The sequence below is a fragment of the Panthera tigris genome, chromosome E3, assembly GCF_018350195.1.
Source record: "Panthera tigris isolate Pti1 chromosome E3, P.tigris_Pti1_mat1.1, whole genome shotgun sequence".
Taxonomy (NCBI): domain Eukaryota; kingdom Metazoa; phylum Chordata; class Mammalia; order Carnivora; family Felidae; genus Panthera; species Panthera tigris.
The window spans coordinates 23,064,972-23,081,807 of record NC_056675.1 but is presented as its reverse complement, the minus strand read 5'-3'; the positions used below and the strand labels follow the sequence as shown (position 1 = coordinate 23,081,807).

At 49.0% G+C, this 16,836-nt stretch overlaps 1 protein-coding gene across 1 annotated transcript in view; it reads right to left on the bottom strand.

The window, feature by feature from the left end:
• The window catches only part of COG7 (component of oligomeric golgi complex 7), an 83,267-nt gene that overhangs the window by 5,602 nt on the left and 60,829 nt on the right, over positions 1-16,836 (bottom strand). The window contains exons 12-16 of the mRNA XM_015538351.2: positions 14,573-14,759; positions 12,855-12,995; positions 6,660-6,743; positions 2,664-2,778; positions 565-708 (exon numbers count right to left, since the gene is read on the bottom strand). Coding sequence (XP_015393837.2) covers positions 565-708; positions 2,664-2,778; positions 6,660-6,743; positions 12,855-12,995; positions 14,573-14,759 — 671 coding nt within the window. The remainder of the gene's footprint in view (positions 1-564; positions 709-2,663; positions 2,779-6,659; positions 6,744-12,854; positions 12,996-14,572; positions 14,760-16,836) is intronic.

Here is a 16,836-nt window from a genome sequence, read left to right as displayed (position 1 = left end):
ATGGGTGCCGGTGGGAGCAGGTGGACATGTGCCCCTCTAACCCAGGGGGCAGGCAGGTATCACGGCCTCGAGGTAGGTGGCCTCGTTATTCAGCACGATGGAGGGGGAGACCTCCGTCACATGCCAACCTTACGGGGGAGCTCTGAACGTGAACATGGCACCGGATGTGGGTATGAGGGCTCGGCTCGTTGCCTGGCATGCCTGGTGCGTGGTGACAACATTGGTTTGGGTGATTATACAAATGCAGCAGCAGAAGACAAGGCAGCACAACACACGTCTGTATCACTTACTTGGACTCGCCTCACTGAAGCTCCCCTTAACAGCGCTCAGCCTCGGCAGCCCATCAGGATCCCCCAGGACGTTTTTCCAAATACTGACGTCCAGCCTTCAACCCAGACTTAACAAGGCCAGAATCCCTGGGGGCCAGGTCTAGAGAATCTGCATTTGTAACACGCTCCACAGCCAAGCCCAGAGGTGAAGTCAAGGGGAGAGCTGGAGTCGACAGATGCCTCGGGCCCCAGCTGTCCCTCCCATCACCCATCCTGGGTTTGGGGGGGAACTCACCGATGTCGGTGACCAGCTGCTTGGTGGAGTGCGGGGTCAGCTCAGGGATCTGCAGGATCACGTCACAGTAGGTCTGCATGGTGGCTCTGGCAATGGAGCCCAGCCAGTTATCAGCTATGTTGTCCAGCTCAGGCAGCTCATCCCCTAGGAGGGAGAAAAGGTCACCAGAAGGTCCTGCTCAGGACAATCCCATCGCCAACAGCTTTTACCTTCCGAGTGACCAGGCCCACAGCACGTGTTGTATGCACAAACACGCCAGGGAGCTATGGTCTCAGTGGGGAATGCAGGGAACCGAAAACAATCACAACTTAGGTCAACTGGTATCAACTTGAGTGAGAAGAGGATTCAGAAGAAGAAACAGGGGAGGGAGAGTGATCTCTGTGTTCCCAAAGGCAGGGGACTGGGCGTAGCCATGAGGGCCTGGAGGGAGGGCAGCCCCACACCAGCTGGGAAGGCGGGAGAGTGGTCACAGCCAACAGGGAACAGGCGGCACGTCAGGACTGAGACCTGGGCCAAGGCCACCAGCCACTGATGAGCTGGGTGCCACCCAACCTCTCAGAGATGCTCGTCATCTGCTGTAAAATGGAGGGGACAACAGTCTTGCTGTTCCGGGGCTGCTACGGGAATCACCAGAGGCCTTGGCACGGGTCGAGTGTGTGTGCCACACACTTGGTGCTATGCACACAGTGACTCTTGTTGTCACACCACTTATGGGGAGGGAGAAGGGGTATGGAGGGGGGCGCAGCAGGGGGCGGTGCTGGGGGACCAGAGCTAGGTCACAGAGGGCTCCCTGAGAACCACGTGGACCCCATGTCAGAGGAAACAGGCAATGGCTGCGAGATCCCAGCAAGATTGCGATGTGACAAGCCCACGTCGGGGAGAGCCAGTCAGGCTGGGGCGGGGCAAGGGGGAGGATGGAGCAGCTATTCTGGCCACACAGGCCTGAGCTGGGGGGTGGGAGGAAGGTGGCCACCTGATAGCAGAAATGGGAAGAAGGGGAGGAAGGAGAGCAACATTACAACAAACAAAAAAGTATGGGGACAAGCACTGAATAATAGTACATTTAGAAGGTAAGCAAAGTGCTTCCACCACCACCACCACCACCAATAATAATAATATAATAATAATAATACAGAACATAAAGCTGCATGTCAAATATCATCTGTGCAGACAGTGGCGTCCAGAGGGCATGTGGGAAAACGGAAACACCATCATGTTCGATGATAGGACGTCATGATTTATTCTTTCAAACCCATGACCTTATTTGATATCTAGCATCTATACAACAAGCACAAACTAGAAAGTTAAAAACCAAGACAGGATGAACATAAACAAGCATAAGGCCAAGAACGTGAAATCTAGGGCTTCCGCCCCAGAACCAGATGTGATTTTATTCTGTGATACCTTCTTAAGCTGCTGAATCTTTTATATATCACATGATTTTTCTGTTTGTCCAACCTTATGAAGGAGGCCTATAATATCCAATGTTAGGATAAGATGATTGTTGATCAGAAAGTATACGGTCCCTGTTCAACCTCGCCAGGCCCAGATCATGAGAAAAAGGAAGAAGTTTTAATTCATTGTCATTTTACCTTGTCGGTTTAGAGATTCTAGGAAACCTGGGGGGTTGAGAACAAGCTGTGGCCAGAGGCATCTGGACAGGAACATCACCTCTATGGTGAAGGGTTTATGTTTGTTCTCACGAGCAAAACTGTTCTGGGTGCCACTGTTCCCAGAGAGAAGGGGCTCGCATTCACCGGGTGGGACCCTTGCAGAGCTCGCTTCCACCTCCAGTGAGTACGTGTGACCCGGACCCCGGACCCTCGTGCCACTGCCTCCCCGGCTGAGGGGCACTGGCGGAGCCCCTCTCCAGGGACACCTGGCACACGGTGAGGCAGTCACCCTGTCCCTAATCTACTCTGTCCTGCAGAAGTTTCTCGGGGGGCGGGGGGTACATCAGGTGGACCCCATCTTTCCTGTCCCTATTTTAGAGTCTCAACAACTCTCTCCCAGGGAGTCTGGAGAGGGGCATGTGCGGGTAGGGGGAGGCCGGCAGCTACAGCGAGCCCCCTCCCTGCTTTCTGGCGGGCCCTTCTCACCTTGCTCAGGAGGAAAGGGCAGCTTCCCAGCATGCAGCGCCAGTTCCAAGGCAGAGTCCTCCTGAGTCACAAAAGGCTCGAGATTCAGGGGGAGGGACATGATATACTGCCCAATCTGAAACAGAAGAAAGCACTTTCAGCCCACACTAACACAGGTAATTATTTCTGCAGTACGTTCGCGTGCAGGCATTTAGGGTGCAGACAAAACCATTAGGCCTGGGGCAGCCCCTGATCTTTCCAGTGTGCAGTAATACTGACTGCTACGACAGCACCTTAAAAAAATCAATGGGAACTTGCATGTATATCACAGATTCATCCTCACACTAATGGCCTCACTATTTTTGGAATGCATTCAATGCAATCTCTACCTCAAATGAGGTAATAGATACCGACAAGCAATAACAAGTTATTATTACTATTCATAGATCCCAAACCAGTAAGGTGCTAAGGTCAGCAAGTGCATGGCCAAGCAAGAGTTCAAATCCTGTCTCCTGGACTTGGCTATGGGACTCTCTTTTAGAAATGTTCTAACTACGAGAAGAAAGGAATTTTGTTGGGGGAAAAAAGCTACTTATGAATTAACCTGGAGGGAAAACTGTTGTTTGGATAATACAAACTCTAGAAAATAAAGATCAACACCACCTTCTTGGCTGGTGGGGGCTCGTAAAAGACCGGATTACAAGACATTTGGGATGAGCCCACAAATAATACAGTGTTTGTCCTGTGTTTGTCAGACGCACATGGCAGTCATCATGGGTAGACTTCAGACACCAGTTTCTATTAAAACTCATGCCTGTTTTGGTTTTAAGGTCAATATATGCTTTTGTTTCACAAATGAGGTTGATTTTCAAGTTATGACAACATATTGTTTTTTTCTTAAATGGCTTTGACCCTGTTGTTGCTTTTTGGGGGGTTCTATATTTATCCCATACATTTAAATTTACAGTTGATACTGATTCTGCAAAATGTAAGTCCAAGGATTATCCAAGTAAGATTTTCCCCTCCTGGCCTCACACACACCGACACGGTGGCAGACCCCCAAAATCTCCCAGCCCAGAGGGAGATTCCACACATTTCCAAATACTGAATGCGGGCTGGCTATAGTAAGTCTAAACATCCTATGGTCCATCATGCTAACAAAACAGAGTAGTTTGCTCTCCCTTTAAAGAGGTACACACAGATGGTAAAATAAACGAAGTCAGCCTTTTTTCCTTTCATTTACTTAGTACAGTCTCTCATTCAAACTAGACAAGTGGGGGGCGCCTGGGTGGCTCGGTCGGTTGAGCGTCCGACTTCGGCTCAGGTCATGATCTCGCGGTCTGTTAGTTCGAGCCCCGCGTCGGGCTCTGTGCTGACAGCTCAGAGCCTGGAGCCTGCTTCAGATTCTGTGTCTCCCTCTCTCTCTGCCCCTCCCCCACTTGTGCTCTGTCTCTATCAAAAAATAAATAAATGTAAAAAAAAATAAAAAATTTCAAACTAGACAAGTGGGCCACTTTCCTCACTAATAACAACCATCACAATGCCTTTCAGCTTGCAAATGGCAACGAATTCATCATTTTCCCACAAGGCTGGAGGAAGAAAAGGATGCTATGGGATTTCTCCATTCTGATTCCATGTGGCAGGTACTTCCTGAATACTGACTATGTGCAAAGAGTCTGGGGAGTGCTCCTGTGTTTGGTATACTTCCCACCTGTAGCCATGACCTTCTGGCTAAATCCACACACCCAGCTGTACTTGAAATGAAGCGTCAGGATCACTATACCTCACATCTACAGTGTTTTTCATTTTTCAAAGCATTTTCTCCTATTTCGCCCTATATCATGTTCGTGCGGCTGTTGTGTGGGAGAGGGCATTCACCAAGGAGGCAAAGTGTCACTTAGGTGCCAAATTTCGATAACCTGGTATCTTAAACTTCAACGAGTTGGCTTAGATGGTGGGGATTGCTGTGGTCCCTGGACAGTTCCCATGACTCCAGGTCTCCCTCGGGAGTTCTGTCGACATTCATCTTTTGGAAATCAGTGCAGACAGGGATGCCTACCATCGCACCTGAGGATATTTTCCTACCGTTCTCACATACGCAATAAATACTCCTTGATATCCTGTTTGGGTAAGCTCAGTGACTCAGGAAAAATGAAGAGCTAGCTTTGTGGTCAGATGGACTTGGGCTTGAGTTCTGGCTCTACCACCGTGTGACCTTCCTGGTGTCCTCATCTCTGACATGACAATGACCTCATACTTACTCCAAAGGGCCGTGCCAAGGGTGAAATTAATGCTGTGATACATGCATAAAGCTCCTGGCGTCCTAACAGAGTGGCTACTGGATAAATGGTTTCCCTGCCCCTCTCTCACTCCCCACAGCCTTGCTGCTGGCCTGTGAAACATTACTGCCGACCAGCTCACATTGTTGTCAAGATAAAATTCTGCCTAGATGGCGCGCTAACTCATGGCATTGATAAAAGCCTGGCACTGAGCTTGCACACAGTGTGGGTTCGATGAGTGTTCATTTCCTGAGTGCACGTCACCAGCCCCCAGGGACAATCTGTAACTCAGGGGCGTCACGCCAGGTGGAAAAGGGCCCTCCCTTACTCCTCCATGTCTCAGTTTCCTCAGGAATGATTCCTTAAGATCATTCAATAATCTCTCAAGTCCCTTCCAGCATCATCATTTCCGGAATCAATTTAGATTGTAATGCATACTGGCTCAATTCTAAAAATAAGGTTATTGCCATTGTTGTGAAAAGCAGCCCACATCTGAATAGTTTCATCAGTAAAGGTTATCAGGTAATGGCCTGGAAAACGGGAGGAAAGTGACTGCCACTTTGAACTGGACACCCTCCCAACCGACAGAGAAAACAATGCCATCTTCCTCGGTACTGCTGGTAGGATCACCAGACATGTCTAACCATACAAGGGTCACTTTTAAAATTCCTTTGTATCTCTTACAATAGAGTCATAACTGGCACAGCAGTGGGTTCTAAAGTGACAGCATTAGGCAGAGATTGCTTATCCCAGAATCACCCTGGAGAATCCCAGATGTCTCTCAGAGCTGGACTATATTACCTCTACCCAGTATTTGTCATGCACACTGACCTCCAAGAGCGACAGAGCTAGACTGCAGCAAGGAAGGACAAGAAAGGCCACGTGCAGATGTCTTGGTGACTGTCAATTCCCAGGGGTGAATGGAGGAAAGGACCCTGAACTGCCCCGCTCCCCTGTAGGGTCTATTCTGTTCTTTTTCTAATATTAAACCTCTATAAATACAATTCTTAAGAGATTTATTTCCTGCTGTGAAATTCCACATGAAAGTATTCCACACAGGGCCTGGTGCATAATAGGTGCTCACTAAAATGTTTGCTGAATTTGAATTCAGAACTATATACACACTGTTCCTCTGAAAAGTCCAGAGAAGAATCTGGCCACCTGCTTCCTGTCCTCCCAAGTCAGAATTTCCTATGTGTACTCACACTGTGATGCCCTTAGGTACTGGTCATGCCTCACATCGGGAAGTGTATGAACATGTTACATTTTTGAAATCAGCTTGTTTTTCGTCAGTTGATTTAATAAGGAAATCAGCCGCCTTTCCTTAAAGTCCTGGATATGGGGGCACCTGGGTGGCTCAGTCGGTTAAGCGCCCGACTTCGGCTCAGGTCATGATCTCATGGCTTGTGGGATCAAGCCCCATGTCGGGCTCTGTGCTGACAGCTCAGAGCCTGGAGCCTGCTTCAGATTCTGTGTCTCCCTCTCTCTCTCTCTCTCTGCCCCTCCCCTGATCGTGCTCGTTCTCTCTCTCTCAAAACTAAATAAACATTTTTTAAAAATTAAAAAAAAAATAAATAAAGTCCTGGATATGGATGGAAACTACTCCATCCATAGGAAGCATAGGTTCAGACAGCACCGATGCGGTAATGACTACTTTCCCAGGAGGCCAGAATCAAAAGACAAGGCACGGTCTGCAATGCTATGACTGCCCCTGGAGAAAAGTGCACGGAACTCTTACATTGCTGATGTACTCGAGAGGGGTGAGGCTGAAGGTGGGCAGATCGTCGGTCAAGGTCTCGCCAATGCCTGCTGTGTTCCAGCTCTAGGGGAGGAAAGACAGAAAGCGGTCAAGGTCACAGAAGCCAGGTGCCACAGAAAAGCACCACATGCCAGAAAATACTTGAAGAATGCACCACTCCTATAGGTGTCTTTGCTCCAAGATGGCCTTGGAAATCATCACTATTTTACAGATCAGGGACTTCTCTTTAAATCATCACCTTGAGGGGCGCCTGGGTGGCTCAGTCAGTTGAGCTTCTGACCTCAGCTCAGGTCATGATCTCACGGTTTGTGGGTTCGAGCCACGCATCAGGCTCTGTGCTGACAGCTCAGAGCCTGGAGCCTGCTTCCGATTCTGTATTTCCCTCTCTCTCTGCTCCTCCCACTCTCGCTCTCTCTCTCTCTCTCTTGCTCTCTCTCTCTCTCTCAAGAATAAATAAGCATGGGTGCCTGAGTGGCTCAGTTGGTTAAGCGTTCAACTTCAGCTCAGGTCATGATCTCGTGGCTTGTGGGTCTGAGCCCTGCATTAGGTTCTATGCTGAAAGCTTAGAGACCGGAGCCTGCTTCAGATTCTGCATCTCCCTTTCTCTCTGCCTCTCTCTCTCTCTCGCTCAAAAATGAACATTAAAAAAAATAAAAATAAATGTTAAAATTTAAATCATCACCTTGAAACCTGCCACAGAGAAAATAATCCTTTCTCTCTCCCTCTCCCCACCCCCCTCTGCATTCCTATAGATCCCTAAAACAGGAGCTCCTATCTTCTCAACAGACCTATTTGGTGGGAATGGATCCCAGTTGTTGATCCCACTCAGATTGTGAAGAGCTGTGTATCCTGAGGTCTGAGTTTCTCTACTAGGTGGGCACTACAGGGTAGGAGCTGCTGGGTGCAGGTGGCCTCGCTAACCCCGGGGTCTTCAGCCCCAGATCCTCCACAGAGGATCACATGTAAATCCCTATCTTGGGAAGCGCCTTCTGGCTGCAGGAATATCCAAACCACACTTACTGACATACTTAACTGCTTTTATTTCTAGCTGTCTTCTGGATTTATTTCTCAGGGCTGGAAAGAGTCTCCAAACCCCACCAACTGCCCTTCTGTCCTCTTTGTGACTCCTCTGTCATCTGGGGAGATGCTCTTCCTCTCGACATTTCAAGTGAGTACATCTCTGGTATCACCAAGTGAGCCTCCCCAGCATTCTCTCTAGAGTCAGGCACACTGCCAGCACGTCCATGGTTACATTGTTCATACAGAACTTGGCACGCCTTCATACAGAAATCTAGTTTCTTCATTCCAGCCTGAGTCACCCCAAAGCCAGCCTGGAAAACAAGGCCCTCTCTGGCTGCGCTCCTGGAGTGGCTCCCAGGTCACGGTGGAGTTGCTCTCCACAGCCACCTGATGCCCGATCTGGTTGCTTGATCCTTTAAGCAGCGTTCCGGGAATGTAATGACCACGTGTACCCCTGGGCTCCCAGCCCAGGCTCAGCCTCAGCCGCCCTCCCCACGTCCCCTAGCACCGGCTCGGTTCTGATTTTCTTTGCTTGAGACCAGTTCTTTTTCCTCCCCACCCCCACCCCTAGTTTTCTAAGCTCCTTGTTCTTGCATGAGAATCCTCTTCTGTTTCAAAATAGCCTGCTTTTCTTCAGTTAACTCCCACCCCATTAAGAAGACACACTCGGATCACCCACATGTACCGAGTGCCCATGATGCACAGAGCCTTGTGCCCCACTTGGCAGAGAGGAGACAAAGAAGTGTAAGACTTGGTCCTCGCTCTCCAGAAGCTCCTTGAGAAACCAAGACCCCCTGATATGCTCCCACGCTATAAACCCCCACGCACCCAGGCTTCCACTTGGGAGTTCTCAGGGGCAGATGCAAGGTTTGATACAGTAAGAGCTCTGAGGAGCAAGGGCTCCGGCTGATTATAGAGGGCGGTGGGATGCCTGAGGTGCACAGACAGAAGACTGGAAGAGAAAGTGTAGCCCTGAACTGTGGGCTAAGAAAGGGCTTTATTTTCAACAAATAAATTGCAAGACTATGAGAGAGAGGAGAGGAGAGGAGAGGAGGAGAGGGAGGGAAGGGTCCGGAAGGGTGGTCTGTAGTTCATAAAAGACACATCGAGCAATCCCGATGTGCACAATGAACCTGGGTCCTGATTCAGACGGTGAAATTATGACCTTTATGACAATTGGAAATTTGAACACTGATTACTGATATCAAGGAATCATTTCTGACTTAGGGGTGATTATGGCACTGTGATTATTTTTAGAGTTGCCCCCCTTTAGAGAAGGGGTATATACGAGACAGATGGCCAGGAGATGACCATGCTGGAGCAGGGTGATGAGGACGTGGGGTTCAGTAGACTCCTCTCCCCATTCTTGCATATGTGTGAACACCTCCTCAATAAAATGTTTTTTTAAATCGACCCTTACACTGGGTCTGGGGAGGTAGGGAAGGGTCCTGAGTGGGGGGACAAAGTCAGAGTGGTGCTTTGTGAAGATTAATGCAGCACCTCAGGAGGACTGAGGGTGGGGAGGCAGATAAAAAGCTCAAGGAACAGCTGGGAGAGGAGGAGAAGCCCATCGAGGGCAGTGGCCACAGGAACAGACAGGAGACAGAAGGAACAATGCAACACAGTGGTGAGGTCACTGGCAAAGAGCAGAGGCAAGAGGGCAGAGACAGGAAGGCCAGGGAGGCAGTGGGCTGGGAGAGGGGATGGTGCGAGGGCTGAGCTGCAGGGAAAGGGCAGCATCCCCCAAGTGCATCCAGGGGACTCACACTGCAGGCTGGAGGCCCCCGAAGGCTCCAGAAGGCTCCGTGGGGAGGTGGGAGGAGAGTGGACAGGCAAAGGGCAGAGGGGAGAAGGGAGAAGAGCCGGAGTGGAACGTGGTTTGCAAGAAGGGTGGGTGTGGATCGAACTAGGGAGGCGCTTAGCAACTTAGGGCGACAGGGAAATGGTGTAGGTTATTTTTTAATTGTTCAAAATTTATTTAAAATTTCCTTCAAACAGACTTTTTCTATCCATCTGTCACCAGATAATGTGGGCAAACGTCAACAGCCTATTTGGAAATGGAATACAGTGTTGGTTTATATTCTTGAAATGTAAAAGGGTAATACAGTTTACTGGCAAACATTAAAAACAAACACTGAATGACCAGGGTTTAATTTTCAAATCCTTAAGGCCCAAGTGTTTGCCTTTGTGTTGTGTGCTTTCCCCGCTGGCAACTCTCAGAGAGCAGTTCCTCCTAACCTCAGTTCCCAGCGCCCCGGGGGGCTGTGGCGGTGAGGCCTGAGTGAGGAGGTGAGATTCAGGCAACCAGGAGCCCAACTGTAGCGGGGGCTCTGGAGTACAGAAGTGGGGGTAAAAGAGCAGCGGAAAGAACGGAGCTTCCAGAACAGAGCGTCAAGATTTTAGGATTTGGGGTGGGGGCATGAGTGACCTAGGTGAGGGGATCAAGAGCACACTTACCGTGATGAGTGCTGAGTCAAGTACAGAATTGTTGAATCACTATACTGTATACCTGACACTTACATAACACTGTATGTCAATTGCACTAGAATAAAAAAGAGATAAAAAAAAAAAAAAAAAGATCCTGGTTCTTAACATTAACATGAATTGCTTGTTTTATCCTACATTACACATGAAATAGTTTCAAAATAGCTATACCATTACTACCAACAATAAAATTACTGTATGAAGTTCAAAAAAAAAAAAAGATTTTAAGCTCTTAATAAAAATAGGGGCACCTGGCTGGCTCAGTTGGTGGAGCATGCAACTCTTGATCTCAGGGTTGTGAGCTCAAGCCCCAAGCTAGGTGTAGAGATTATTTAAAAAAAAAAAAAAAGGCACCTGCGTGGCTCAGTCGGTTAAGCATCTGACTCTTGGTTTTGGCTCAGGTCATGATCTCACGGTTGGTGAGTTCAAGCCCACGTCTGGCTCTACCCTGACAGTGCTAACCCTGCTGGGGATTCTCTCTCTCTCCCTCTCTTTCTGCCCACCCTCCCCCCTCAAAATAAACAAATAAACATTTTTTTTTATTAAAAAAAATTTTTTTAATGTTTATTTTCAAGAGAGGGAGAGAGAGTGTAAGCAGGGTAGGGGCAGAAAGAGAGGGAGACACAGAATCCGAAACAAGCTCCAGGCTCTGAGCTGTCAGCACAGGGCCCGACGTGGGATCTGAACTCATGAACTGCGAGACAATGACCTGAGCCTAAGTCGGACGCTTAACTGAGCCATTCAGGAGCCACCCCCACCCAAATTTTTTTAATTAAAAAAAAAAGAAAAGCGAAGAAAAATAATAAAAGCAGCCAGATCTGGAGGTTGGGGAGGGGGATGGGAAGGATGAAGAATGCTAATCCCCTCCTCTTTCAGAGCAGCTCAGCTGGTATCAGCAGCTACCTGAGATGCAAACATGACTAACCCAAAGCAAGGACCCCAGCCTCTTGATGGTTTTCGTAATCTTTTTTCAGCAACGTTGGAAAGATCTTCTGGGGGCTGGTATCTTTTGTGGGGAAGAACCTGTTATCTCAGGCTCCACGATTCCTCTGCTTTCACTTAGTCGATCTTCCTTTTCTAGTCACATTCAAATGAACGTTATGTTGTATACATTTTGGCTTTAAAGAACAGCACGTGCAGGACAGCGCATCCCCTCTATGGATCCATCTATCTATCCACTGGTGCCCGGCCAGCCTCCAACTTGGGGCAGGAAGAGGTGTCTGTCTGGGTTGAACACCACACATTCCCACTGATTTCTACACTGTGGGATTTTGAGGGATTTATTGCTTTTTTCATTGTACTTTCCTGTACCACCTGAATTTCTGAAAATGAGTATGTGCCATTTTTACTTCTAAAAAACTGTCATTCCTACTTAAAAAATGAGAATTGCAGAGAAGAAAGCCAGCAATATTAAGCATGTACTCTGTGGCAGCTGCTGGGCTAAATTCTATCATAATACAAATCCTCACGTATCTGCATGGTCAGAATCAGCTCACCCGCATTTGACGAGGAGAGAAGGCTCACACAGGAAGCCGCGCGATCCGGCAGGCCCAAGTCACAGACATCGCTTCCACCGCACTGTGACAGGAGCACCTCTCCTCCAGTTTCGCCCTCCCCCACCCACAACAGAAACACAGAATCTGACCAGGGTGGGTCCCATGGCATTTTTCAGGGAAAAAAATCATAAAGAATGAAAATCATGGAATTTCAGAACTTTGAAAGCATGTGGTCCAACCCCTTGTTTCATGGATGGGGGATCTGAGACCCAGAGACTTGACCCAGGTCATATGGTGAAGTGAGCAGCTCTTGAGCCCTGGCCTCGTAGGCTTTCTGGAGGGTGGCAGGAAGTAAGGAACTTGTAATCGTGCCCTCCCAGTTCTTTCCACTTCCTAAAAGATCTCTTGGTTATTAAAGGTCCATAACTGGATCTTTCTCAAAACACTATCTCTAAAAACAAAACAAACCAAACAAAACAAAGCTGAATCCAGAGAGCCTGCAACTGTCATTGAGAAAGGCTGGCAAAGGGGTTGTCCTAGAAATCCAGATGGCAGTGATGACACGGGGCCCGAGGAACTCAGAACCAGTGGAGAAGCTGTGACTGATGGGTAGTCCCTTGAAGGGAGTCAGGACAAGTAGAACAGAAGCCAGGGAAGGGAGGCACTCTGGGAACAGCCACAAAGAAAAGGCATCAAGGACAGAAAAGAGCAGAGTCCTTCAAACTCCGTCAAAATCACCAGATCAGATCTGGGGAGGCGCTCTCCTGGGTGGAGCTCCAGAAACAATGCTCCTGGAAAGGATGCAATCTCAGGGGATGAAGAGCTGCTGTGACCTGCCCCTGCCTATCCAGGGGCACAGGATCTCCCTCACTTCTCCCTGCCAGGGCACAGCTATGCTGATCCAAATGGCGCAAGTTAATCAAGCAGTAATAATAATCCCAAGAAGCAGTCTAGAAAGAAAGCATCTCAGTGACTCCAATTAAGATAAGAAATTCTTGCTAAGCAGCGAGTTGCAAGGGAACAGTGAGTCTGTAAGGTGGGCCTTTCAGCCAGGAGAGTTAGAACGGTTCCTCCTAAAGCTCCTGGGGGGTGAGAGGAGGCGGTGCCCACACTAAAAAATGCTTGGGAAGGAGGCAGTGCCCAGGGGGGTGTCTGCAGTCAGTGGGAAACTCACGTCCATCTTGGAAACAAGCAGCAGCTGCTGTTTGATGCGCAGGAAAACGGAATCAAAAGCCAGCTGGTGGGCCTGCTGGTTAAGTCGAGTCAGGGCCATGCGAGATGCAGACAGTAGGTTGTGGTTACTTGACCCTTTTTCCTAAGACAAGAAAACACAAAAGGCTATTAGGTCCTGGCTGTAACCAAGGTTTTAGCTAGTTTGACATTTTTGAAAAGCCACTGAGAGGAAAACAGTGAGGGGGCAGGTCTATACAGTAGTGTTCCCAAGCCTGGTTGTGCCCTGGCACCTGCTTTGGAACATGCTGGATTACAGGTGCACAGGCTCCACCTCAGGGCTACTGAATCGGAGTCCAGCAGGGGTGTGGGGCCCAGGAAGCACTGTTTTAAATTCACTTTTCCAGGTAATTCTGATTCGTCTGAGCTCACACAAGCTGATGGACTGGAAGTGTAGGAAAAATTAACCTGTGGCTGTTCCTCAGGGATAGAGGAAGAAGGAGAAAACGATAAGTGTCAGGTATAGACAAGACTGGGAGACAGAAGCCTGATTCCCAGCGAGGTCAACTCAGTTACACCTGGCTATACAGCAAAGCGTGCACAACCTATACGAGTCCCAGAGAATTCCAAACCGCCTGAGAAAATACAGAGATGGAAAATGTAACCCTGGTTTTGCTATTATAAATGAACCGATTACAACAAACTAAATCAGATCAGCAATAAAGATAAACAGAACTGCTTTCACCTAATCACGGAAGCATGGATGAATGAGCCTGGACAAGTGTTTTAAGAAGTGTTTGTCAAGCTCAGATGCAGCCAGTTGGTGTGCCTAAGTGCAAATCTGAGACCATGTGAGGGCAACAAGGAAGCCTCAGACATGTGCAGAGGGTCACTGTGCAGTCGCCCACAGAGCTCAAGGCCTGGTAGGACACTCTGAGGTTGCATTTGGTGCCATGAGAACAGCAGTGTCTATTCGAACCCGACCAGGGGAAGGGGAGATGGTTCTGGAAGGGATGTTGCAGCCCTCCTAGGATCCTGGGGCCATTCAAAAGTTGCTGTGTGGCTCATTCCATTTATTGGGAAGTTCTTCTGTCCCTGGACCCCAAGGGGCCCAAAGCTCAGAGTCAAGGGCAGCATTGTGGTAGATCAAGTAAGAGCTTAAGCTAAAGGACAGCTCGGAGGGAACACGTCCCCCGGGTCCTCCTGCTCCCATGAGGACACACTTGCTCTGGAGGCTTCCTCTGGCTTTTCCCCACCCCTCGTCCCTCCCCTGGGGAAGAGGCTCGACTTCCCCCATGGAAGGGCTGGGGGCCTCCTCTGTGGCTCCTGCCCACCAGCAGGCAGTACACACTCTGGTCCCCTCTCTGCCATTAACAGGGGACTGTCCCCAGACTGGAGCCAGGGGCTACCTGCCCCACCCATCCCCATGCAAGTCTGACTACGGCAAGCCCATCTGGACACATGTCTGAAGCCATGCTCTCCCGCCTGCCTTTCGTCAGTAATAAAGCTCTACTTATCCACCTCCTACACCTATGTATCCACTGGTTCTGACCTGGTTTCGTTTATTAGCTCCTGAAAACATGATGTGAGTGAGACAGAGAAGTGGCAGTGGGGCACGCTGCAGACCACAGCCACCCCACAGAGCCAGAAAGCCTGGATCAGGGAAGGGGTGACGAGAGAAAAGCTTCCATGTGCAAGAATGCCATCCGTCTGGTCTCATACCTTGAGGGTATAAAGTATTTCCATTAAACTGGCATATTCGGCAGGGTTATCTTTCTGGAGGTAATTATATTCTTGCCATGGGTTCCTGGTAGAGCTCTTCCTGTCTGTCAAGATGCTGTCCTGAAAGCCGGCCAGGTTCCGAGGGCTGTAGGAGTCCGAGAGATACCTGCCAGCTGTGGACAAGATCCTGAAATGAAAGCGATGACCATTATGCCCTGAGCTATTTGTGGGGAACTTCCTCCTTGGGGCATTCAGCTTGCTCCTTACTAAAATCCCAGGATATGCTTTTGAGGCAGATTGATTTCGGGTCCATTTTATAAGGAAAGGAAGACATCCTTCACCGCTGAGGCGTGAGCTGCACGTCAGATACATGAGACACCAGGTGTTTTCATTTCCTATTTAACATTCAGACCACCGGAATATGCCACCTTCCTAATGTGACATACAGCCTACACGGAGCAGTGCTCGGTTGACTACGGTCTGGAACACTATACATGTTCTGTGCAGCCCTTTCTCGCTCTGTGACCATCACTGTGTGGAACAAAGCCACAGGCTGCTGGTGGGCACCTTGGCCACAGCAGCACCAGACAGGGGCGGGAGAGTCGGTCCCAGGACAGTGGTGGCAGCACGCTGAAGCACACCTCCAGCCACAGCACTCGCTATCACACAGCCGGGCCGGAGTGGCGTTTGTCTTCAACGGCCCTGTATGGTTTACTTTCGTGGCTTAGGTGCCACACAGAGATCTACTGAGAGAAGCAGGCGCTTTCCAATTGCTCTGAGAAGGAACAATGCCTGGGGGAGGTTCTCAAGGACAGCCAATCTTTAGGGCTTGAATCTCCATCTTGTGTCTCCACCAAGGGCGGCCTTCCCTGATGGATGCTGCAAATCCTCCTGTTTCCCCCGAGCCCAGCTCTACCATCGGGTCCATACGTCCGAAATTGCACAGCACTACGTGAACATATGCCACCAGGAGGAGAGACACTGTATTACATCCCGAGTGTGGCTAACTCCCTAACCCCTCCTTCACCATAATTTCTCATGAAAGGAATTGCCGCGGACCTGGCAGCTTTTAGGTGCACGCGCTTTAAAAAAAAAAAAAAAAGTCCAGGGGCGCTTGGGTGACTTGGTTAAGACTCCGACTCTTGATTTCAGCTCAGGTCATGATCTCACGGTTTGTGGGTTCAAGCCCAGCATCAGGCTCTACACTGACAGAATGGAGCCTGCTTGGGATTCTCTCTCTCTCTCTCTCTCTCTCTGCCCCATCCCATCCCTGTGCATGCACATACTCTCTTAGAAATAAATATTTTTTTTAATTAAAAATTAAAAAACAAGTCCAGTGAGCCTGTCAAGGAATGCGTGTACTTGCAAACAGTGGGGACGGGCCCTTTTTCAGGAACTGCTGTTGACACAAGCAGCTACCTGCCTCTGCCACTAAAAAGTTACGGTTTTCCCTCTTGCTTAAACTACAGGTTATTTCGGCTGGCTCTTTTGTCTGCCAAACTGTGGCCTATTCCTGCCACCCTTACTTCCAAGTCTTCACTATCTGTGGGGAAAAAATGGGGGGTTCTTTCCCTCCCCCGAATTCCTAGCACTAAGCACAGGGCCTGGCCCATGGCAGGGGACGCTGGGTTTGGCAAGCAGGAAGTCAAGAGCTGCCTTCTGGGAAATCATTTCCCTTTGGCAGGGCCACAGCCATACGTGTCTCCACTGTCGGCTGGGGGAAACTGAAGAAAACCAGATAAGTCAGGAATGTTTTAAGTATTAAAGATCACGGTTTAAAATGTCACTATAGTGCGCTCTACAATAAGAACCAAACCTTAAAGAAAAAAAAAGAGGAATAAATATAGCTCCAACCCCAAGGAATGAATGGTATCTTTTCCTCCCCAGCCTCCTCTTCATCCAGACAGACACCATTAGATGATCTAATCATCAGACTCTGACTTCCTAGGACGTGTGTTTGCTAGTGCTATAAATTAAATCTTACTGAAACCACTGGATTTCTTCACTCATAAAGAAATGTCTTCTCATCATTGGAATGGGCTATAAGCAGGTCTTGGGAATGTCAGATAATTAAACAGTCCTCGCCCTCAAGGAGCTCAGAGATTAACCGGGGAGTCCAACCTCCATCAATATGGCAGGAGAATGCAGTCAATATGCACAAAGGAGGGAGAGACTAACGTTACACTTCCATCTGCTTCCTCAATTCATTTCCTTTCACGAAAAGTTGTTAGCCACTTCTTCACAAGCCATGGAAACCTATAAAT